This window comes from Harpegnathos saltator, unplaced genomic scaffold, assembly GCF_003227715.2.
Source record: "Harpegnathos saltator strain DR-91 unplaced genomic scaffold, Hsal_v8.6 scaffold562, whole genome shotgun sequence".
Classification (NCBI taxonomy): Eukaryota; Metazoa; Arthropoda; class Insecta; order Hymenoptera; family Formicidae; genus Harpegnathos; species Harpegnathos saltator.
The window spans coordinates 1,308,869-1,333,163 of NW_020230385.1; the positions used below are offsets into that span (position 1 = coordinate 1,308,869).

Here is a 24,295-nt window from a genome sequence, read left to right on the forward strand (position 1 = left end):
GTAGAACATTTTCTTCATCATTTATTATAACTTATAATATAATGATTAATATAAATCTCGGTCGTTTCTCTTTCTTCGGATATCTTCCTGTCTTTCGTGTCTCGGTAAAAATTCTCGCTCGCTAAACACGTTCGAGCGCCATGATACAGATCGATCACCTCTCTTCGTCAAAATATCCTCATCTTCAAGCGAACTTGAAGATAACGCGTAATAACTCTCTCGTGAAATTGTCTAAAATTTTATTTTCGTCAAGTCTCCTCTTGCTCCCAATGCCAATCCGTTTCCTCTGACTTCCTTCTCTGGCCGATTCTGCGGCCTTCACCTTCGACCTCCTCTTCCACTTCCTCCTCTTCGTCAACCGGCCAACTAAATCTCGCGGAATCTTCGTCGGTTTCAGACTTCGAACTTTGCCCGTGGTCTCCGTCGCGCGCAGACCTGCTGTGGTCCGTCGAGATCGAGTCCGTCTCGTCCGTGCCAGACTTTGAGCCGGTCCTGTTATCCTCCGTGTCAGTGCTCCTACTTTGCAACATCACACTGCTTTCAGCCTCATCGTCGGCGAACGATTCGATATCCTCGGATTGCTCACCGCTATATTCGCGTTTGATCGGCGCCTCCTGCTCCTTGGACTTCTTCTCATGCTGTTCCTTGGGATCTTTAGGATCCTTAGGATCCTTAAGATCCTTGATAGCGTACGCCGCAGAGCCGTCCTCTTCCGACCTGGACTTTTGCATCTGCCAGGCCTTCTTGAACGGATGCTCGCGCTCCTGCTGAACCAGCTTGGGTCGCTCCGGCAAGAGATACTCGGGATCCTCCTCGCTGGCTTGACTCTTCACGATCGACTCTCGCTTGAACAAGCCGGTCGACGGCTTCACCGAGAGCTCGGCACCCTCCTTCTTCACGACGCTCCAGCCGGAATCTGCCAGTTCTTCCTGCGATAACTTGGACAGATCTTGCAGAGACTCCCTCTTGCTTTCTTTCGTCAAGACGAAATTGTGGCTATTCACGTCGTCCTCCTCCTCCAAGGAAGTCTTTTGGCTGCCGCTGGTGTACGACTGCCTCCTCGACGTGTCCTGGCTACTCTCCTCTTCACTTTGGCTCTCCTCCCTCGATGGTGGGCCCTGCTCGCGATACTCCCTTCGCCGCATGTAAATGCCGCCATCATCCTCAGGCTCGCTTCGTTCCTGAGACGACCCAAGCAACGCGAGCCGCGGCCCAACACTGACGGTCCACGAGTCCATGTTGTCCTCGCCCAAGAGGTCGTCCTTCAACAAAGCTATCCTGCCCTCCGCGGAGGACCTGCGCTTCAAAGTCTCCGCATCAGTCTCGTCTTCTTCTTCTCCCAGTGACTCGCGCTGCTGGGAGATTAGTTTCTCCATGAACTGTTTCCTCCGTATTCGCAACTCGTGCTCCCACTCCTCTTCGTCGCTCGTCCTCGTCTCAGAACTTGAAACGCGCTCAGGCCTCGGCGCTCGTTTGCCCGCTGGCTCCTCCTCGCTCTCTGAGGAAAATGTCCTGCGTGCTTTCGCGCCCGACTCCTGCTGGTCTCTGGCGAACGAAGCGTCCTTGCCGACGAATTCCCAAGAATGATAATCGTCCGCTTCCTTGGCCAGAGTCCTGTCTCTGGACTCGGGCTGCTGGAACTGCCACGAGTCGTCATCATTTTCGCTCTTCCTCGCTGATCTCTTGCTATCTTTGGTTCTGGACGACAGAGGCTTGTTCCGTTGCCCCACGATTTCATATTCCCGCTGACTCCTGAGGAACTCGACGATATCTTCTTCGGAGTCATCAGGCATGTATCCCTGACTGCTCACGGGCCTCTTATTGTCGTCATCGTCTGTGTCTCTTGATGGTTTTCTAGTCGCCGCTTTGGCACGATTTCTACTCGACGCCTCTTCTCGCGAATCGTGCGTTTCGCTATCGACGAATGTTCGCTTACCGTTTACTTTCTTCATGGTCGGCACATCTGCCGTTTCCTCCTCCACGAGGTCGGCTGCAGCCTCAGCTACATCCTTTCGCCAGCCTCGCTCAGCCGAGACGACTTCGTCGTCCTCTGGAACACTCGCTTGCTCGCCCGTCGTTTCCGCGGCTTCCGCCACTTCGTCTTTGTTCTCGACGCTTGTCTTTTTGTCTTCGGAAGCTTCGAGCGCCAAGGTGTCCGTGCTCTCCATCATGACGCTCTTCACCTCCTGCATCGGGAGATCCAAAAGTAACGTCAAAACGACCGACACGGCTATCACTATCGCTAGTTCCAGAGGATCGATCTGCAAATATAAAAATAATGTAACCGCGCATGTGTGTGTGTGTGTATGTGTGTATGTATGCGCGCGCACGCGCGTGTGTACGTTTCCGTCGTCCATTAAACGGCGTCTAAACGTGGCTGTCCGATTCCGAACGGACGAAGTCTCACGTGTCGAAATTATTTCTAGCCGGGGCAAGTTGTTTTCTCTAGTGCTTGACGCTTCTAAAGGGAGCTTCTCGGGAGCTCTAAGAATATACTCTAACAAAGAAATGACAATCAGAGAGACGTGTTTAGCCGCTGTGTATGCATAGTGCCGTGCCGCGATATTTTCAAGCGACGAGCGATCTCGGGAATATCCCCGCGACTTACCGCCCTGTAGAGCTGAAACTCCGCGGAGGATCTCGTGGTCCCAATGTTGTGGAAAAACACTGCGAATTGCGTCAAGTAGACGGCGTACGACATCCTGCTGACGATCAGCATCCAACAGCTGGAGAGAAATCTGTTAATGACGCCTGCGGAGCGAGCGATTATTGTCATCAGTGTTTCGTGTTATTTGCATACCGGCCGGCATTATCAGACCGCGTTAACAGACCTCCGTGCTCCGTGAAGCAGGCAAATATTGACCAGCATAGAGCCGCTGCCCACAACACCGGCCCGATTACCGCATAATGAGCAGCCTCTTCAGCGTCGTACACATAGTCTCGTCTGGCCTGACGCCAGGGTGAAAATAACGACCATGAACCCAAGGCCGTCGCGATCAACCAGCCCAAGATCACTAACACCTGCAATCAGGACCTCGATTGCTTCGATCAGGCGCGACTACTACGTAAGCGCCACTCGCGTACCTTGTGGATCCTGACGTTCTTCCCGGTGTAATCTAACAGCACACCAAGGCCTACGCCGAAGACGTACGGCGTGGCTCTGTGCAGTGGTAATGTGTAAGTTAAATTAGCAGTCTTGTAAAGGCGTTTCAGTCTGCAATCGAGAAAATACGCAGCGTGGTGAGATCGCGTGGTAGCGGCGCAGAGACGATTCAAGATTCGAGATGTACTCACGATATCCCGTGAAAGATGACGAGCGACAGATAATTGTTCACCGTCGCGACGTAACGAAGCGTGGCGGACAGGAGGATGAGGAAGACCGTCAGGAGGATACCGATGAGGGGTTTGTATTGTAGGAAGAAGACTAAGATAGGAGCCAAGAGCGACAGCTGCATATCCAGAGCCAGCTGATGCGTGTGCGTAGCGCACTGTTCGAACGAAAAGGACCGGAAGAAAAGAGAAAATCGTGTCGATGCTTGGATGTTTCAAATGCACATGTACATATCTCTCTCCCTCTCTCTCTCTCTCTCTCTCTCTCTCTCTCTCTCTCTCTCTTTCTCTTTCTCTCCTACTCACCATCTCCTCGAACGGGAAGAAGTTCTGCACGTATAACAAATTCGTCCACGCGTTATTCTTGCAGAGTTCTGCGTTCGCCGCGATAACGCTGTTCCATTGAGGACCCGAGCCGACATGTTCCATCACGAAGGCATACCAGAACACGACGGCGAGCAATGCTGGCGTGAGCCTGGAATGCACCGCGAAGTAAGGTGAACGTTTGATATCCAAAACAATGTTCGGAAGTCGTCTCACCCGGAACGACGGTAAATATGTTCTGCTGAACGCAGCCAAATTGAAACTTAACTTATCGCCTGTCTATCGTCGTCAGCTGTTAATGTTTTAACACGTCCCATGCCGGACTAATTTTACGTGACTTGTCGCGTGGGCCACCGCGATGGCCCACGTTGTCGTGTTAAGAGAGGCAAGTTTTATTCGTTCAAATAACATACGTCTGATAATAACGATTTCACGATCACGCGTCGTTTCATCGATCAAACGACCTGCAGCAACGACTGTCGGTGAGAGCACTAAATACCTGATGAATCTGCCGATGAAGCGACAGAACCAGCGAATCTCTCCGCGAGTTCTCAGCTCGTACGCCATATTGTAAGCGGTGAGGACGCCGCTTAGCAGCAGGAAGGCGTCCGTGTAAACTAACGATACTCGCAAAATAGAACTGGCCGGGCTGTTGGCGATCTGTTTAAACAGAATTCGATCGATGCAGCGATACGGCCGAACGTTATAATCCAAAAGGCAGTCTTACCTCGCTGAAAGAGGTACGATTACTAAGCGGTATTCGGGAAATTGTTATAAGCTGGTGAGCAACGTAAAGAGCGATCATAGCCAGCGCTCTTATTCCGTGGATGCACGTAATATCCGCAGCACCCGTCTCTTCCTTCAATAAGGCTTTAATCGTCCTTCGCAAGGAAAATGACATGATTATCCTTTCAGAGTAATTTCCTGCGAAAAAGGTACGCGTATTATGCGCGGTAATCGCAAGACGCGCCACGCGGCGCCCTGCTGAAATATTTGCGTAAACATAATTTCACGATTCTCCGTCGAGGAGGAGATCTATCTGTCGCGGGAAAGAGAATCGCCATACCCTTTCCTTGCGTCTCCACCAGGTAATCCCTCACGGTCGCTATAATAACGAGACAAATGACCATCGCGTAAAAGTATCTATAAAATGGAAGAGAGAGAGAGAGAGAGAGTTAGGACGGTTATTCTCGCGCGGATATTCTCGCGTTTCTTTCCTCTCGGGACGAGTAACGAAGCAAGGGCAGATACGTACAAGACGCCGATCGTCTCCTTCGAGTAACTCTGAGACTTTTGCTTGACGTAGCACAGATTAGGATCGACGTCCACCGTAAACTTAATCCCGACAGTTGCATTGTAATCACTCAGGGCGCTTTCCAACGCGCGCTCAGCGTCCTTGGCGGAACACACCGCGGGGAGGCACAGCGCCCAATTCATCGTAGTGAATTTCGGAATGAAATGACCCGGCTGAAACATTCGATTGGCACATTGGAGGGATTTCGTGATGCTTTTCTCGCCGCACTTGTGCCTCGAGAAAAGTTCTTTCATCGTTCAAATCAGACAGAAGACACTGTGCGTATCTGTGTGTGCATACGCGCGTGCCTTTGGCATTCGCCGGGCACTTAGCCAATTAAATGTACATTCTAAGTCTAAGACAGATGATGCACTCTCTCAGAAGCGTTCTATTTCGTGTTAACTTATTTCCCGGCGGAACTCCTTACATCGTGCATGTTGCCTCGTATAAAAGCGCGGGCTTGCATTAGATTGACCGGCAGCCTCATATCCGGATGGGAAGCGTGCAGGTCCACCGTAGCCAAACAATATTTCCCCTGAATTCTTATCGCCCTCTCATCCACCTTAACATGCGCCAACACACCCAAGCATTGGTCGTAATCCCCGAGTTGATTCACGTTCCCTCGCAACAAGCCTGACGGAATCTTTGCGCTCGAGTCCAACACTGCAAGCAAGGTAAGCCCTTATACCGACCAAGCTCTGATGCTGTTTTTCCAAGCCGAAAACACTCGGCTGTGCAAACAAACACGGGAAAACTTGGACCGAGGCTCCAGTCGCTCGACAGCATCTACATATTTCGCTCGGAGTTTATGAAAAGAGAAAAGGAAAAAAAGAAGATCACGAAGAGAGCAATTAGATCGTACGTGGAAACTTGCGATCTGTTCGATTTGTAAGAACGGTAAGTACACTATTGGCAAAAAAGTCTCGACGGAAATAATAGTTATTAGACGAAGCATTCTGAAGAAACCCGTCGAAACTGAGACGATCGTAATGACTTTCGGCCGGTCGATGCTCGAGAATAGAGCGAACACGGTTATTTCTGTCAATCGACTCACTTTGCAGCGCCCACAACTTGTAACCTCTCAATTGTCGCAGGAATATCTTGCCGTGCCGCTGACACTCGGGGTCTTCAACGTTCATGAAATTTGGCACGAAGGTCGGCACATGCAGTATTGCATCATTCAGCTCGGACAATGTAACGGATGCGCCAGTATGTTTGCTTGTTTTCGGCCTCGTCTCTCGCTCTAAAAAGTACAACGATCACGCAAGAGTGTGCTTCATCCCGCGGTCGCTTCCGCGTCGCATCGAGGATATTTAGACACTCGCTGCTAATGCGCGCTGCGTTAACCGAGAGGCACCGTGAAAATCGAAAAAGCCCCCTCCGCGGAGAATCCTCCATCTAGGAAGAAACAATGAGGGATTTCTCCGCGCGGGAGAAAACTCCGGCGGGAGAAGAATGAGAGCGAAAGCTCAGAAAGCGGCTGTTGGATTAAGTTAGATTATTAATTAAGTTGCTACATACCGCCGATATATATACAGAGTGCCTATTCACGCGGAAACACCAAACATCCTCAGACGGGAAGCCCGCTTTTCATATCGAACCGCATCTTCACATAATACTCACTCTCCGCCCGCGAAACTTCCTTCGACGTTACTTTCGAAGTTGCTTTCGCCGCTGCTTTTTTCACGTCCGCCTTCTGCGGCTTCTGTCTCGCTTGCTCCTTCTTCATCTTCGGCGCGGGAGCCGGAGCTTCCGCCTTCGCGTGCATCTTCGATTTCTCGTCTACTTTCCCCGTGGCACCGGACGCCTCGATCTTAGGTCTGGGGCCGGTCGTTTTCACCGGTTCGGCTTTTCTCGCGCTCTCAGCTAATTTCTTTGCGCTCTCGGCTGGTTTCTGAGTGGCCTCGACGGATTTCTTCGCACCTTCCGCGGCTCTCCTCGCAGCTTCGATCGGCTCAGGTTTCTTCGTGCTTTCGACTGTCTTTTTCACGCTCTCGACTTTCGGCCTCGCGACCTCGGCCGGTTTTCTCTCTTCTTGTTTCGGCTTTTCCTCAGCGGGCTTGCTAGGTGCAATTTTAGCCGTCTTAGCTTTATCCTTATCCGCGAGTCTTACTTTCTCCAACTTTTTAGTTGTTGGAATGGCCTTCCCAGTATCAACTTCTTTATCTTCCTCGTCGTCTTTGTCGTCTTTATCAACGTAGCTTTGTGAAACCTGAATTTTACTCTGGTCTTGTTTCTTGTATGATACGCTCACTTGTTTTCTAACTGGTTCTACGACTTGTCGCTTATCTATTTTAGTTCGAACCTTCTTTTCCTTCTCTTTTCCTTCGCTATCTTCATCCTTAACATCGTCATCTTCATCCTCTTCGTCGTCGTCGTCGTCGTCGTCAGCAGTTTTTCTTCTAGTGTATTTCACCGACTTGACAGTCTTCGAGGCTTTAATTTTCGTCTCGATACCTCCCACTTGCTTCTTGGAAATCTTCTTGCCAACACCTTCGTCATCGTCATTATCATCACCTTCACTCTCCTCATCGTCGTCGTCACTTTCGTCGAGCTCTTTCTTCAATATCGGGCGCTTCTTCTCATCCTTGATGTCTTCATCCGACAGCTCGGCACCGGACGCTTGCTCCTCATCTTCATCCGTTTGATCTCTCTCGGAATCCCTTACTGATCCATCGTCATCCTCTTCCGTCACCTCGTCCCCTTCGTCTTCCACTTCCACCAACACTTCTTCCTCCTCCTCCTCATCGTCGTCCTCCACCTCGACGCTTTCCACCTTAGAACCTCTCGATCTAGTTGCACCCTTGTCTCTTGAATATTCCGCGGCCCTCTCGACCCTCAAACGAGTCTCCTCCGCTTCTTCATCCGACGTCGGCTCGGCAGGTGGTTTCCGGCTGCCAGCAGCCCTCGACACCACGCTCTCGTGCCACTTTCGAGCCAGGTACATCGGTCCCCCGCTCGTCGTGGCCGTTGTCACCGTCATTTTGTCGGGACAAATTCTGCCAAGCGTGGGAACGCAGAGCCCCGAGTGCGGCTGCGGCACATCGCGAATCCGGAAGCCATAGCAAGTGGTGTAGAGCAGCACGACGAGGCCCAGCAGCGCGACGCACTTGCCCAAAAGGGCGACAGCCATGACAGAGCGGCCTTCACATCGAAGAGACGAGGACCGGACGCCGCTGGCGAGGCGAGGCCCGCCGTCCTTCGATCACGCGTGTCGTCGTCGTTCGACTTCACCTCCGGGCTAACGACCAGGACGATCCGGCACCGGCTTTCTTCTCCACCCACGACTCGTCGTTCCTTCGCTTCTTCGCGCTCGCGATCACGCGGAATCGGCACCAATCGGCGATCTATCGCGCAGGCCAACGTGGCAAAGCCCGGGCCGCCGCGTCCACAGCCGGCCGTGCCTTCGGGGAAATTAGAACGCATGGCATCGGCCCAAGCAGCTAGGAGTTTTATTTAGCATCAACATCTCGACCACCACCAGCGGCGGCAGCGGCCTCTCCTATGACTGCAGCTGCGACTGCGTCCGCGCTACCGGACTGAGCGCCGACGATCCCAGCCGACCCGCGCTCGAGCGGATCTTCCTTACACAAGTTGGAATCGCAAGCGTGTCCGCACGCAGGTGTCCACGTAATTCTCCGACGTGTGTGTAATTTCGCAACAAAAGGAAAGGAGGTCAAAACTCCACGTTCTTCCACGTTCGTGGGAAAAATGAAGTAAAATGCAATGCACCGTGAAAGCGGCGCCACTGCGACTCGGCCGCGCCGAATTTCGATTCGTATTATTCCGCGGCAAGGCGGCGGTAAATGCCGAGGGAACGCTCTAAGTTGGCAGTAATCTCCGTGCTCTAAATATATATTTCAACGGTTATCTGCGAAAGGGACACACAACACACACACACACACACACACACACACACACATATACACATAAAGAGCACAAACATGATAGATAAAATGTGCATGCAGAAACAACAACAATAACAATAACAAGAATAACGTTTTATAAAGCGATAATTTCTTCTTCCTTCTCTTGGCTATTTCGCGCGACTTTTGCTCTAGCAATCATTTAAAATGAATCACGTTTGTTCTTGTTAATTTACTTACATCATTCGATCGCATCTGAATAGGTTGATTTCCGCGGCAGCGAGTGATGAAATTTTAATGAGCATTTCCAGAACAGCGATTCCATTCAAATGAATACAATTACACTTGGTAATTGCGATTATTTATTCATAGTTCTATTTAGATCGAGAGATAGCGAACGAAAACATGGTGATCCGCTTACCACGAATTTGATCAATCTCAGAGGACACGAACGGCGAATTTTGCGCACAAATTAGCGAGGACAAAATTACGAACAGCCAATTGTCATCTATACATGACGGTCATCTCGACGACGAGATTGTCGTCGTCCACGTTCACGTGTTCTCTCTAGTCTCTCCTCGAGAATTGCAAAGTTGCAAAAAGATTGTACGACACAAAGAAGGCTGCGACCAAAGAAAAACACGGATCGCTCAGCGACGATACGTTATTCAAAGTGATGAAACGCCTCGTCGTTGAAATGAAAATTTCAACGATTGAATGAAAATGCGGGAATGCACCGCGAGATCCGTCGTGCATCGCGCGAAACATTTGCCACGACGGCAATCAGTCGCTCGTGTAGCAGACAGTGAGCTCTGTAGTCGGCCAGTTACCCGCAGTTGGCCACTGATTCGAGGGAGGTGAAGCGTCACAGACATAATCTTCCTCCGCAATTTAAAATGTGTACATAAAAAAAAATATAGGATTCAATCGGGCGCGATGACGCGCTCCCGCGGATAAGTACTTTGCCTTATCACTCATAATGTAAATGAAATGCCTCGTATTCATAATCAGCGAAACATCTCCGCGAGATAACGCGTTACCTGTAGATGAGAAAAATAAGTATACATTGACCCCTCTGATATAACACGAAATATTATCGTGAAGTAACGAGAACGTTGAGTTCCTCTTATCAAGCACGATTGCGACGAGATTTTGCTGCGCGGAAACTATCTCGACGTAATCACGGTGTTCTTTACCGTAAGAGTTGCTTTCCAGATGGAAACGTCTCACTATGCGCGAAACTTGGAAATTAAAAACAAGTCCAAGTGTCAAAGGATTTCAGATAAGATAAGCAGCTAAAAATATACTCGGCAAGAATGCGATGAATATTAATTGCCTCCGGACTCTTGAGCCGTGCCGCCCAACGTCGTTTCCGTTTCGAGTATTTGTACCATATTGATAAGATCGATAGCGAAGGAGACATTCCTTCGCCGAGAAGGTGTACGTCGAATAAACGCGCCAGACAGCACCCGCGTGCACGCAATTTCCTATACTCCGCCATTTGTTTCCATCGAGGTGTCCATAGCGGAGATCAACGTTGTTAGGATGAGCGCAAAGGCGCAAGATCTATTTTCATTTACGATACATTGCCGTGCTAGACACGCGTCTGGATCTTGACGCAGTGTTTGTGCGCGTTCGATATTTCATTGATGTAGCGATGTGTGTCCCGCAACGGGGAAGAACGGATCGATTTCATTTCGATTGCATTTCTCTCGCGCTTTCCGTATTTAAGAACAATCAAGCTTCAAGAAAGTCGCCGAGTGTCCTATTTTTAATGACGCATTAAACGGATCGCTCATAAATTTGTTATTTGTCGAACAAAGTACGTTCCCGTACTCTTATTTTATTGCCTAAGTAACAGATGATAATTTGAAAAAGTTGAGATAAATATAAGTCAACAACGATATAATATACTTCGTTTATTACACATCAACAACTTATATGCTTCCTCATATCTTAAACATAAATTTTTATTGAAAATAGACACAGAAAGAATCAAGTCTTTTACAAAAACCTGCTATAAAATCAAGAACTTTGTTATTAATTTGTGTAAAAATGGACTAGGGGGGAGGTGAAACAATTTGAAAAAATTTCGCATACTATTTGTAGATAAAATTATATTTAAAATCTCCTCATTCTTTTAAGACTTTGCATTCTCCTTGAAATCTTCTTAAAGGAAAAGAAAGAAGAAAGCAAATCAACACGAAAGATGTGACTCAAGTCCAATAAATTGTTATGATTACATGGAACATAAAAAATAAATAAGTGCCGTACATGTTTGCCGGCGCGTAATGCACTGTATCGTATTTTGAAGATAACTATCAGTCGCGCGATCAGTCACGCGTTCTGCGAATCTCCGATCGCATAAACCTTAATCGTAAAACGATTAGATTACGCGCATGATTGTAAGAATTTAATTGAACAATCGAAGAATTGTTCTGCGTGTGTGTGTGTGTGCGTGTGACTAAATTATTATATATATATATATATACATTTTTTATATATATATATATATACATTAAATTATAAATGCAGCGCGAGAGCAAGTGTTGCGCGCGAATTTTATTTACTTTCCTCTTCCTCTCTCATCGATCTCCCGCGCTGACACGAAACGGAGGCCAAGCAAAAGGTGGACACACAGAATTGCGCGAAAGATGCAAGCGAATTTCTCACATCTTTCGACGGGACCAATGTTATTCGTCAGAAGAACGGACGACGGCGAGCAGAAACATCTTAATGATAACCCGAGACGTAACTCTGCAAGGATATCAGCTAGTCTACGTACTCGATTACCAGAAAGATCCCGGCCTTAAGACCAATGCGAGCGCAAGGTCTGTATAAATGCGTGCGTTCGTTCATAACTTCCAGTCGGTGGGAGGTCAGCCTGTCGGCGGGAACGATACGACGCACATCGATGTGCGGACGTCGTGGCTTTTCTTTTTCCCTCTATCGTTCTCGGCCTTCCTCCCACCGTCTTGTCACTCCCTCTCTCTTTTTCCCTCTCTCTATTTTTCCTCTCCTTATTCCTCTCGCTCTCTCGCTCTCTCTCTCTCTCTCTCTCTCTCTCTCTCTCTCTCTCTCTCTCTCTCTCTCTCTCTCTCTCTCTCTCTTTCTCTCTCTCTCTCTCTCTCTCTCTCTCTCTCTCTCCCTTGGTCACCTCCTTTCGTGCTCCTTTCTACTTCAATCATACGACGACAACGACCGCACGTTGCATCGGCTTGCACCTGGAAATCGCGAACAATGCAAACAAAGTCGCGTCGGCAAGTGGCTACCTTGTGCGACGACGTTTACCTGCCGTTCGCATCGCGACGGGCGATTTAAACGAAGCGGTCTCAGGCGCTAATGAGGCGCTAATGTTCACGGAAAGTCGAGCGTCCAGTGAGTGTGCATCTTTTCAGTGACAGAGTGCGTCGATCGGTATGCGTACGCTGGTCTGCGACAAGCGAAGTAAAAGTCGTCTATAAGTGCGCAGAACTTGAAGTGTCGCTCTCATACACGGGACGGAGAATTTAGATAAAGCCTAACGCTTATCATCGTAATTAATGCAGTATTAAAAGAGTCCAAGAGTCGCACGAATCGCACTTCATCAAACTGTACGCACGCTTCGTTTCGGCGCTCGAAGGCTTTCGAGTTGCATCTAGCGCTAATCCCGGCAAATTAACTCATGTAACTCATGTGAGAAAAACCTTTCGATTAGATTAATTGCTTTCATGAGATTTCATTAGATTACTGTTATCGCCATCACGATATTGGACGCATGTCGATGTAGTATTCCCCGAATGTTTACATCCAATTTGTACGATAGATATTAGCTCGTGCTCAGACGGAAAGTGTTTTAATGCTCGATGGGAAAATATACGCGTTAAAGCGGCGAACTGTGCACACTCGCGTTAAAGAGCTCGGCCGTTAAACAGCTGTGCGAGCGCTTGTGCGCGCACGTATGACTAGGCTCACGTATAATCGAACCCGTCACTGCAAACACAATGCGCCCGTAAACGTCATAATCCTTCTTCCCGATACTCCTTTGTGCCGCAAAGTGCGTGCGTTTGTAGAGCGGAGTTAAAAATAGACTTCAGTAACCGAACGTCCTCACCGCGATGACAATTCCGCAACGTTAAATCGATACTCGAGGTGAACGATCCGGTATAACAATTGAGTCAACGCTTGGTGTGAGCGTCGCGTTATTATTAAAAGCCGTATTACAAGTGTAGTTTATACATCGTCAATTGTAGCGTCGCTGATAGTGACGCATCATGAATTATTAATTGTTAAACGTATTATGAATTAAATCGCGCACATAGCAGTGACGTAACGTTACAGATTATTGCACGCGACGCGAATGGTTAAAGTATTTAATTCTGTAAATTATAAAAGCGTACAAGAAAGCGGTTGCTCTCGGGAAATTTGCGCGTCGAGTACAAGTCGAGGAAAATGCTTGACGTCGCGACGGAATTACTGGACCGTCCCTTCCTGTTGATCGGGCTCCTGTTCCTCGGTGCCTTGTACTTATACTTCACGGCGACATTCAACTTTTGGGAATGCCGCGGCGTACCGTTCAGGAAACCGACTGTGCTCGTCGGCAACTTCAGCTCCTCGCTATTATTCCGCAAGTCAGTGCCGGAGAGCGTCGAAGAGATGTACCAGTGGTTCAAGGATGAAAGGTTCTTCGGTGCGTTTCGCGTAAGATCACCCGTCCTGATAATACGCGATCCCGATCTGGTGAGGAGTGTGTGCGTGAAGGACTTTGCTTGCTTCTCCAACCGTGGGATTCCGATCAATAACTTTCAGGTACGTGTCGTCGTCCGGATTTTGGTCTCTTCGCGATCGACGACTTTGCCTTTAATTTCGTCCTCGATTGGTCTCCTTCTCGATCGGTGCCTCCTCCGCTAGAGGAACTGAATGAGAACTGAGTTAGTCTCGAAACCCCGCTACGCACACATCTACACATTTTCTACTCACTCGGCATTTTCACTGACGTTGCACGTGAATTTCATCGCGCTTTGTACATCGATCTGTTTCGTGTACACGTCAGGACCCGCTCTCCGGACACCTGTTCAATCTCGAAGGGCGCAAGTGGAAGGGCCTCAGGTCGAAATTGACGCCCGCCTTCTCATCGGGCAAGCTCAAGCGGATGTTCTACCTGCTGGTGGAGTGCAGCGAGGAGCTGCAGAAGCTCATCGACACGAGCTGCAACGTGGATCGAACGGTGGTCGAGGTACGGGAGCTGGCGGCGAAATTCACCATCGACGTCATCGGCAGCTGCGCCTTCGGCATACAGATAAATGCGCTCACCAACGAGGAATCCGAGTTTCACAGGGCGGCAAAGAGGCTCTCGAAGCCAAGCTACAAGGCCACTCTCTGGAGGATGCTACGAACGGCCGTGCCGAGGCTGTACAGGTGGCTGGGCGTGCAGGTCATCGACCCGAGTGTCACCAGGTTCTTCAAGAACGTGGTGTCGCAAATGATCAGCCAGAGGGAGGAGAACAGCACGAGGAGGCACGATTTCATGGATTTACTGGTCGAGCTGAAGAACAGAGGCACGTTGGAGAACGAAGCCGGAAGCACGCAGTTCTACAGCGAGGAGGACGCCCAGGCAGCTAAGGAAATCGGTAAACTCAACCTGTTACGGTCCGTCTCTTCGGTCTGAGCGAAAGAGAGCGTTGGGTTCTTTGCAAAGACACCTCCTCGAGCGATCGCTGAACATTTCGTTTCACGAAAATCGATGTAAGACTTCGCATCGATTGAGTGTCGTGCATAAATGTCGCAATTGTTCGCTTGAAACATTTTTTCATCCGAATATGCTTCTTCTTCGGGTTTGGATACTAAGTGATTATAAAGCTGCGCAAACGTTCACTCTCGCGTTTGATGCTCTCAATGCATATTAGCCGGTATCGAGGGAAGAGTAACGAAATAAGAGCGGCACGAAGAGATCCTCGTGATAAAATTCCCTCCGTAATCAAACTCGCTCAAATAATATTGATCGGCAGAGCGAAGGTGCGTACGTTGCCGCGGAACCCATATGTGGAGAAATTTATAGAGACTTGTACGTGGGCTTGAACGTGGAAAAACAAATGCGGACCTTCTCTCTGCCGGCTTGATCGCGTGAAATTATTTATAGAATTGGACGAGAACACCATCGCGGCGCAGGCGTTCGTTTTTTTCGCCGCCGGCTACGAAACATCCTCCAACACAATCGCGTTCTGCCTTCACGAGCTAGCTTCCAACCAGGAGATCCAAGAACGGGCCAGACGAGATATCCGCGACGCCATAGAGGCGCGAGGTGGAAAATTAACTTACGAGGCGGTACAGGAAATGAAATATCTCGACATGGTAATTTTAGGTACGGGTCTGAAGCGATATCATTGATACGAGGAGAACGCTGAAACTTGATTCGCTCTCGTCAAAGGGCATTTTCGCGAACGACGGGCTTCAAATCCTCAATCTACTGTCTAGTTCGTTGGGCTCTTAAAGATTACGTGAAAAGCGTGAAATCTTTAAAAGGAAGGAAACGCGAGAGAAAGGAAAGAATATCGATTTTCCACAGCGATATTCTACACATTACGTCTACTATATGACGCAGCCACATCTCAAGAACTGAGTCGGTTAAAACGTACGGCACGACTATCGAGTCAAACTCGACTCTCTCTCTCTCTCTCTCTCTCCCTCTCTCTCTCTCTCTCTCTCTCTCTCTCTCTCTCTCTCTCTCTCTCTCTGTTGCATTCAATAGAAACATCTTTTTTACTCAAATGTCGTTGTTTATGAATTCTCGCGGTTCTGTTATAAAAGATGTTGTAAAAGATGGCTGGTTTTTCCCTTTTTTTCGTCGAAGCAGAAGATCAAAGCAAACTCTTGGTCAACAGAAGACGTAATGTGCATATGCGAATGATATTAAACAAATTACGGCAAATTAAACGTACAGCTAATAGGAGTAATAGGAGTAATAGGAACAATAAGAGGTCATGATCTAATCAACATATTAATTGAAGAATCTTCTCGCGTCGCGAAACGATTTTCTAGTGGGACAATAATTTCTGATGAGTAATAAACGCGAACTCCCTCTGCTCAGAGACTCTCCGAAAGTACCCGCCGGCCCCGCTGCTTTCGAGAAAGTGCGAGTACAAGTACCAAATACCGAATAGCAAAGTGGAACTTCCAGCAGGCATGCGGGTGGTCATACCAATTTACGGACTTCATCACGATCCGAATTATTATCCCGACCCGGCGACGTTCGATCCGGAGAGGTTCACGGAGGAGAATAAACGTACGAGGCATCCTTACACGTATCTTCCATTTGGCGAAGGGCCACGTAATTGCATAGGTATGGACTTTGATTCGTCCAGCTGCCGTGACACCCAGTCGAATTTCGACCGGCTCTTGTTTTACGTTAAAATCTCCCTCGTCTGCTTCAACAATCAAAACTTCTTGGGAGATTCGCGGCTCAACTTGATGTAATCGAGAGAGTTCTATCGCTAAAAAGTTTATCGAGCGTTTTCGATTACCGACGAAACGGAGAAAATTATATTTCGATTTTAGCTGCGCTTTAACCACGTCTAGCCATAAATCCCAACTGCGTTGTTTGATCTACGAGGAATTAATTAATGGACTTCGCTAATCTGTCGGATATACTTCAGACTGCGCCACGACTTTTGCGGTCAGTGATTTTGCGGTCGTGATATGAATAGATTGTTCATTTTGAATCGCCTCGTGAAATAGTTGGGAACGGTATCGGCATTATAATCGCGAATAATCGATTAGGCAAACAGCCTATACAGAATTCATAATCTGTTGACTCAACGCGACCACATTACGTAATACACTGCGTAGCGCGCGTACATCAGAAAGATATTATCGATTCTTCATCCCAATCGGCTACCCGAGAACAACGACGCGAATTATTTCGTGACGGTCAATGAGACATTGTACAGTAATAGACTTCGCGAATATCCGATAACTCCGCCTTCGATCCTCTTATTGCCGCGAACATATTTCCTCTCACGTCGATTCGTATCGATTCGGCCAACTCTCAAGCGCGAAACAATATCGCATTGAATTCCTCTGACGTTTACTCCTCTTATTATTTTCAATTGACAAATAACGAACAAGAGATCGCGAATTATCGCGATAACTTTCGCCCTAAATAATTATTCAGCTGAGGGGTGAACGGCAAATTTGCTCAGACGAATGTGGAGATTTATGCACCGTACAGGACACGATTATAATATCCACGTGTGCGCGTACTTTCTGCAAAAAAACGTCCAACACGTTTCGATAAGCATGTAACACGTTTCGATAAGCTTGTTAGTAGAGATTAATAAAAGATATTACAAAGCGCCGCCTCATCATCACGATACAACTGACGCGGATGTATTCACGTTTCGCAATGTTTGTAGGAATGCGGTTCGCGTTGCTGCAGATCAAGATGGGCATGATATCGTTCCTCAAGAATCATCGGGTCGAGATCTGCGATAAATCGATCGTGCCGATCAAATTCAGCAGACGGAGTCTCGTTACCTCGAGCGAGGCTGGCTTTTGGCTTTCTGTTACGCAGTCTTCTTAGATCTGTAGATCCTTTTTATTTTTATTTATTTCTTTTTTTTTTGCGAAACGGAAATGAACATCGATCATTTGCATAGTTGCATTAAGGATTTATACGCGTGTATAAATAATAACCTTTAATGCACTATTTATAAAGATTTCTTTAATGAAAAAGAAATGTTTCACAAGTTTTAAGCGGATGTAATCTTATGTTAAACGCAAAATATTTATGAATGTGCTATAATATGTAACATTTAGAGTAATAATACAGTTTAAGATAAATATAGATCCATATTAGATAATTTATCAAGAAAAGTAAGCGCAAGTGTCACAAATCAAGACATTCGCATTAAATGAAATGACTTGTAATATTATTGCGACATTAAACGGTCTACCCGGCGCCATCTAGTGGCGTCATGAAACACACTGTACAACTTGATATTTGAAACTCAACTAATCGGTTTGAATCTCAACTGAAAAAGGCTTGAATCTATTTCAAAGATATTTTCAATCGAATCTCGTATTTAAATCGTTCTCAATTAATCTACGGATGAACTTCGACGTCCTCAAGTGCTTTGTAGCCAATAAAAAGACCCATATATGTCCGATGATGAATTATAGATGTTCTTAAATATAGGCAACAATTGAATTGAAATTGTTAATCAACTTACCATTGAACAAACGGGAAAGGTCTGTCAGGAGCTCGACAATTTGGATGATTGAACAATGTGATTCGTCGAGTCTGTGATGGGTTAATTAGGCTGCAGTCAAACCGCTTCGAGCATTCAAAATGTTTCATCCTAGTCCAAGCTTAGCACGGAATAAAGGTAGAACGATACTTCTCGCAACACTAGTAGCGCAGTAATGGAAGGATATTATTTTACGACCAGGCTTTAGTGCGCATGCGCCTAGCTGTGTCACGAGCCGCGACAACTCGTGCTTAAATGCAATGCAGGCCATGCGATATTACATATGGCAGGTCCATCATCATGATGAAAAGCACGGACATAAACCGTCTGAAAGTGGATGTAGCACGGACTTGCCACCACATGCAGGTTTTACCGCCGAGACTTGAAAGTGGATGCAGAAACCTGAGAGCGGCTAACACGGCATTTTCTGCGACACCGACTTTCCGCACTGGGAAAGGACGCCATCTGCATCCATTTTGAGAAGGGAACTACGATGCCACATCCACTTTCAGGTCTCGGTGGTAAAATTTGGTGGAAGTCCGTGCTACATCTACTTTCAGGCGGATTATGTCCGTGCTGCAACCACCACCGGCCGCGGGACCGCATCCACGTAGCCGTCGTTCTGTCGCCTAGCCCCGTCTCTTTCGCCCCGGGACCACACCAGCTTCTCTGCCAGCCGCGGAGCTGTGTCTCCGTGGGTATAAATTTGCAAAGTTGCGCAACGTTGGATTAAACCAGAGAGAAGAATGAGAGCGGCCACCGGCCGTATTTCGGGGGATATGGCTAGGCGCATTTTAGATACGCCATCTGACCAAAATGCGCCTAAACTACGTCCGCTAGGCGCACTTTCACGGTGATAAAAGTAAAATGCGCCTAGGTTCGTGTCCGTACTACTTCCATGCAATGGATAGTAGATTAGAAAAAGACAGACGACAGACAATCGTTCCGTCTTTGTCTCACTACTGAGCGGCGCGCGGCAGTAAACACGAGGCGAGGTAGCGGCGATCTTATCACTAAGCGAACATCTCTCCGCTTTTCTTTCATCTTTCACGCTCCAGAGACATCAAAAGACGCGGTAGCGTCTCGTGTCAAGGGAACGTGCGAAGCGAGGAATTATTTTTCACGCACGCGAGGTAGCACATGGGAGACTAGACGAGCGTCGACATATTATTTGTTTCTTTCCCGCTCGTCTAGCTTATTGACTGCGTGAGCCGCGAGATTTTTCTCGCTACTCCTATACCTCGCTCTTTCTCTCTCTCTCTCGCTCGTTCTTTCTCTCTCTCACGCACTTGCTCGCTCTTCCTCTCTTCTCGTGTTCTTACGGCTTCGTTAAATATATTAATTACATGACAATATATATATATAAATAAATGACACATATATAGTATATATGTATATAAAGAATATTTAGTATTAATGCACAAATAAAGAAGAGAGAATTATAATGAGAGACGAAAAGTTAATAGAAATCCACTCTTAGCCAATATATACATCTTTTAAAAATGATTTGTTATTAAAGTATATGACAGAATAATTTATTTATGCTAATAAATTTAAATTAAAAATTAAATGAAATGTTATTTGTTTTGTAAAAGATATTCCATTGTTACATTTTTCTTTTCGTAGCAAAAATAAATTTAGTCTAGTAAAAGAAGAAATTAGTTTTATTATCATATTTCAATTACGACTTTATTATTTAATTTTACGAATAGATAACGTGCATATTGTTGCTCAACGGAAACCGCGAGAAAATGGTGATCTCCGTCAAAAAATAAATGCAAACTTTTTAATAATATAATAATTTTTTTACATAAGTGTTTGTTTTTATAGTATAACCTGTTGAATTTTATTAATTATTAATTCAGCATGTTATAGTATAAAAAATATATTTTAATATAAAAATTAATGTAATATTAATTGTTTGCATTTGCAAGAAATATGGATAGAACAGGATAGGTTGCAATGATACATAGGAAGAAAAAAGATAGATGGATAAATAGATAGATAGATAGATATAGAGATAGATATAGATGGATAAATAGATAGACAGATAGATGGATAGATAGATAAATAGATAGATGGATAGATAGATATAGAGAAATAGATAGATAGATAGTTAGATAGTATAGAAAAAAGATAAATAGAAATATAATTATAATTATTATTATTATTAATGTTTTCAGTTTCAAGAGAACATTCGCTTAACCGTTTGACTGCTAAGCAATTCTTGCAAGAACGCACGAAAACTGCGGGACATATTTTGACTTGATGTTGTCAAATAAAACACTCTCATTTAGACAAATATCAATCAATTTTAATAATTCTTTTCGTATTATAAAGAAACAATATTAATTGTGATTGTGAATAAGAAAAAATAAACATTAAATTGTTTTTTTCTTTGAAAATTAAAATTTATAAAAAGATAACTTAAAGTTTATTGATCTTCTCTTATGATCAGCACGTAAAGGATCATTTTGATTAGGGGAAGATCACTGACTCTTACATGAAAAATTTATGTATAACAACTATGTTTTGCCGCACAAATAGCGTGAAGGCCTTTTTTACAACAAGCGCAAATAAGGCGGGATCGCTTGATCCCGCTCCTTCTGTTGCTACACACCGCACATTGTCGTAAGTTACGTCCCGGTAATTTTTCAAGCGCAAATTTTTTGGTTGATGAAGATGGTTGTGTTGACACGCTATTTTTATGATTCATCCACTCCTTTTCGATATCGTCAATAATTTTTGATGTGGTCCAGGAGTCTCGAAAAAATTATTTGTTGCTTTGGAAAACACATTTGTCGGAGGAATATTCGTAAAAGTTGGTATTTCTTCTGTTTCTGAAGATGAAGATGAGATAGAAGACTCACTTTCAATCCTCAGTCTTTTTCTTCGATGAGTTATAATAATGCTATCATCACTACTTGTGTCTGTTCTTTCACCATCCTCAGAATCACTAGCAATCGAATCAACGTCCGAAATAATAGCCCGTGACATGGTTATTTTTTAAAAATAATATATAAAAACGGTAAAAAGTTATTTTAGAATGCACTCGTGTTACAAAGTACGCGTGAGGTCAGACTACGTTCACTTCCACGGAGCAACAAAGACACACTGAAACTCGCAGCGCAAAAGCGCTGCGTCGCGGTTTTCGAGACAAATGAACGCAGCGCTTTTGCGCCGCGTAGCAGTGAAACGGTTAAACGTAAGTCTTACTTAGGTCCAGTTTCACTGGACTTATCCAGTGAAACTTATAAACTTATATTATATTAATCGGAATATATTATACGACTTATATTATATTAACCGGAATATATTATACGATTTATATTATTTTAACCGGAATATAATTCGTTAATATTAGAAGTACCGAGCGATTATTTCTGATCGTTTCTATTTTTTAGATTAATATCCTGTTTCTTTAAGATTACAGGATTTTTGTTTTGAGCGTTTGTTTAATGTGATGTTTGTAAAGAATGTATATAAATTTCTACATATAAGATTAAAAATATGAAAAATATTTCAGTGAAAGCAAGGAGGTTCCACGGTGCGCACGATATCTCAATAACTATTTGACCAATCGACTTGCAACTTGGCAGCATTATAAAATAGACTTCTCTTTACCGTTTTAACTACAATTAACCAAATTCATTAATAATTAATATTTTTTATTAAACTTTACCGAGAGGCCAGAAATAGACGATTTTTGTTCTAAATGCTACCATGTTATTATTTGTGTTCCGATTGTAGTTCAGACGATAGCTATACTTATAGAAAATAAAAAGCTACTTTAAATAATTGTGTAAAATTAAATCACACACATTTAGAAATTCCTTGGAATCGTCTATTTGTAACCTCTTTGCTTTTACTGCAATATTTTATATAAGCGCGGGCCGCTTTTTCTGCCGAATTCCGACGCGTCCCCTGAGAAAATGTGTGCACACTACATCCGTCCTAACGGTAACAGCAAAGCGTGCACGGTTCTTGCTCACTCTACTTCCCCTTACAAGAGATAATAAGTTAGACAAGCATAGACGATCAATCGCTCTCCGTCTTTGTCGCACCACCGATGCGTACGCGCCACAAGAGGAAGCACGAGGCGAGCAGCAGATCTTATCGGTAAGCCAAAATCTCTTCCGTCTTGATCTTCATATCTTTCTCGCAACGCACTGCCCACAATTAGGGAAGAAATATTTCAAGACCGCACGGAAAACTTCTAGCAATGACATAAAATGTTGCTAAAAAGAATTCTGAAGAGTTGCAGAAAATCTAATTTTTTGCGATTACAGCGCCATCTATCACGAATAAAAAAAAAAGTTTCGGACGAAACTTACGCACGTGGCGTAGAATCCGAATCTGCAATAAAAAAAATGGGGGTTCCCATTTAAGATTTCAAAGTTGCCCCCCACCCCCACTCCCCGGGAGAGGGGTGGGAGGTCGAGTTTGATATCATGGATGTCCCCCTTCGAGACGAACAAATTTCATTACCCACTTTTTTGATCCGACATGTAGTTTTCCAGATATTACGATTTGTCAGGTTAAATGGGACACCCTGTATATACTGTTTTGTGCAAATGTGAACACAGAAAAAGAAATATTTTTAATAAGTATTTTACAAAACTTTATTTTTATGTCTACTTATACATGCTAATTAATCATTATTTTGCCCTATTAATTAGCACGTATGAGTAGACATAAAAATAAAGTTTTGTAAAATACTTATTTAAAATATTTCTTTTTCTACGTTCACATTTGTACAAGATTATATATATGCATATTGAGTTGTGTAATATGTATAATTTCAAAATTATTAGGTAAAATGAAATGATAGAATTTTTATGTCTGTATAATTTTATAAAATAATTGTATAGAAAATAGAAAATTATAGATATCAGCGGCATACAACTATATACAACTACACAACTCAATATGCATATTTAGAAATACAATATAAATATAAAACTACATATATTTATTACAACTTTTATTTTGTATTTTTTTATTGCCATGTTTACAAATATTATTTTAAACAGTTATATTTTTTACAATAAAAGTAAAATTAATTACAAGAAAGTTTAATGCATCATATTTTTCCCGTCCCACTTGCAGACTGTGGACTGTCAAATACACTTTTGCTATGTATCTGGTGTGGTTAAAAAAATTTAATGCATAAAACTACCATGCATCATACACATACAGCTTATAATACATGCACAGACACAATGACACATATATATACATAAATACTTAAGTAAATGTCAATATTATGATTATGAATATACGCCACACGCTCTTTGTCTTTCGTTGGTCCTTCTTTCTTCCTATATAACACTGAAATACTCTTTTTTGGGCACTTAAATATACAAAACACTGCAAAACGCCTTTTCAAGTCACTGATAAACAGAAACTGTTCAATATGGCGACTAACAGATGATGATGCCGAGTCGACTGCACTACCACCTGCCTTTGTACCCAATCCCAGACGAACTAAAGTCACTTCTGTCACCAATAAAATACAGGGAGCAGAGAGTAACCTGAGAGCGGCCAATACGACATTTTCTGCGACACCGACTTTCCGCACTGGGAAAGGACGCCATCTGCATCCATTTTGAGAGGGGAACTACGATAGTACATCCACTTTCAAGTCTCGGTGGTAAAATCTGCATATGGTGGAAGTCCATGCTACATACACTTTCAGGCGGTTTATGTCCGTGCTGCAATGACAGTTGCCATCTCTATGCCAGACTATGCCCGGTGGTCTAAAAAGAGTGGGGGAGAGGGGGGGAGCAGAAAAAATAAAAGTACGTATTAAATGTTAAATCTTCGAATATATATTGCCGTATCAAAGTCTCTTCTATAATAAACAATTTGACATGTATGGAGACGCATGATGTATCGTTGTCCGCGTCCCGTTCACTTCGTCTTGTTTTTTAATTCAGCATCCCGTCCGCTCCGGATATTCGCTCGTGGCACTGATAGTGGCCGTCGGTGAGCATTCGATCCGCTCGGAGGAGCACGTGTTATTCACGTAATTAACGTGACGAGACTCCTATTATAAATATCCCGCGAGTAGACGAAATATTTGAACTTTTAAAAAAACATCAAAGAAAATCACGTTAATGTTGTCATGGGTAAAATCTCACCTCGGTATATATTTTCTTATTTTCGAAATAAAAAAAGCCAAACGAATGCAATTAAATGTTATTTATCATCATTGAATATTAAATGAAAAGTAGAAGAGTTATTGTCCGCAGCGG

General features: G+C 44.8%; 2 protein-coding genes and 1 long non-coding RNA gene across 3 annotated transcripts; 1 reads left to right on the forward strand and 2 right to left on the reverse strand.

Annotated features, from left to right (window-relative positions):
• Window positions 1–8: 8 nt before the first annotated feature.
• Window positions 9–8,081, reverse strand: LOC105191862 (uncharacterized). The gene is made up of 13 exons (XM_011155600.3): window positions 6,572–8,081; window positions 6,003–6,191; window positions 5,376–5,611; window positions 4,910–5,121; window positions 4,721–4,797; window positions 4,382–4,578; window positions 4,154–4,314; window positions 3,637–3,805; window positions 3,295–3,488; window positions 3,085–3,214; window positions 2,832–3,021; window positions 2,609–2,751; window positions 9–2,261 (listed from the first exon to the last, which is right to left on the reverse strand). Exons 1-13 carry the CDS (start codon window positions 8,079–8,081, stop codon window positions 249–251), a joined length of 5,421 nt encoding a protein of 1,806 aa, XP_011153902.2. The 3' UTR covers window positions 9–248.
• A 4,051-nt stretch (window positions 8,082–12,132) lies between these two features.
• Window positions 12,133–17,998, forward strand: LOC105191871 (probable cytochrome P450 6a13). The gene is made up of 5 exons (XM_025303704.1): window positions 12,133–13,602; window positions 13,847–14,423; window positions 14,933–15,154; window positions 15,881–16,132; window positions 17,205–17,998. The coding sequence occupies exons 1-5, from the start codon at window positions 13,246–13,248 to the stop codon at window positions 17,369–17,371; spliced, it is 1,575 nt and encodes a 524-aa protein (XP_025159489.1). The 5' UTR covers window positions 12,133–13,245; the 3' UTR covers window positions 17,372–17,998.
• LOC112589641 (uncharacterized) lies at window positions 13,538–18,224 on the reverse strand. The gene is made up of 3 exons (XR_003113682.1): window positions 18,021–18,224; window positions 13,774–14,079; window positions 13,538–13,709 (listed from the first exon to the last, which is right to left on the reverse strand). It is a non-coding gene; the product is annotated as an uncharacterized LOC112589641 (long non-coding RNA).
• Window positions 18,225–24,295: the final 6,071 nt, after the last annotated feature.

What these genes read in the sequence shown, in the direction of transcription:
- LOC105191862 (XM_011155600.3), bottom strand. Translation starts at nt 8,081, where the DNA reads ATGGCTGTCGCCCTTTTGGGCAAGTGCGTCGCGCTGCTGGGCCTCGTC. An exon ending in AAGGAGACGATCGGCGTCTT is followed by an intron (nt 4,798 to 4,909) that starts GTACGTATCTGC and finishes TCCATTTTATAG; the next exon opens with ATACTTTTACGCGATGGTCA. An exon ending in AGAACGTCAGGATCCACAAG is followed by an intron (nt 3,022 to 3,084) that starts GTACGCGAGTGG and finishes TCCTGATTGCAG; the next exon opens with GTGTTAGTGATCTTGGGCTG.
- LOC105191871 (XM_025303704.1), top strand. Translation starts at nt 13,246, where the DNA reads ATGCTTGACGTCGCGACGGAATTACTGGACCGTCCCTTCCTGTTGATC. An exon ending in TTCCGATCAATAACTTTCAG is followed by an intron (nt 13,603 to 13,846) that starts GTACGTGTCGTC and finishes TGTACACGTCAG; the next exon opens with GACCCGCTCTCCGGACACCT. An exon ending in CCAGGCAGCTAAGGAAATCG is followed by an intron (nt 14,424 to 14,932) that starts GTAAACTCAACC and finishes AATTATTTATAG; the next exon opens with AATTGGACGAGAACACCATC.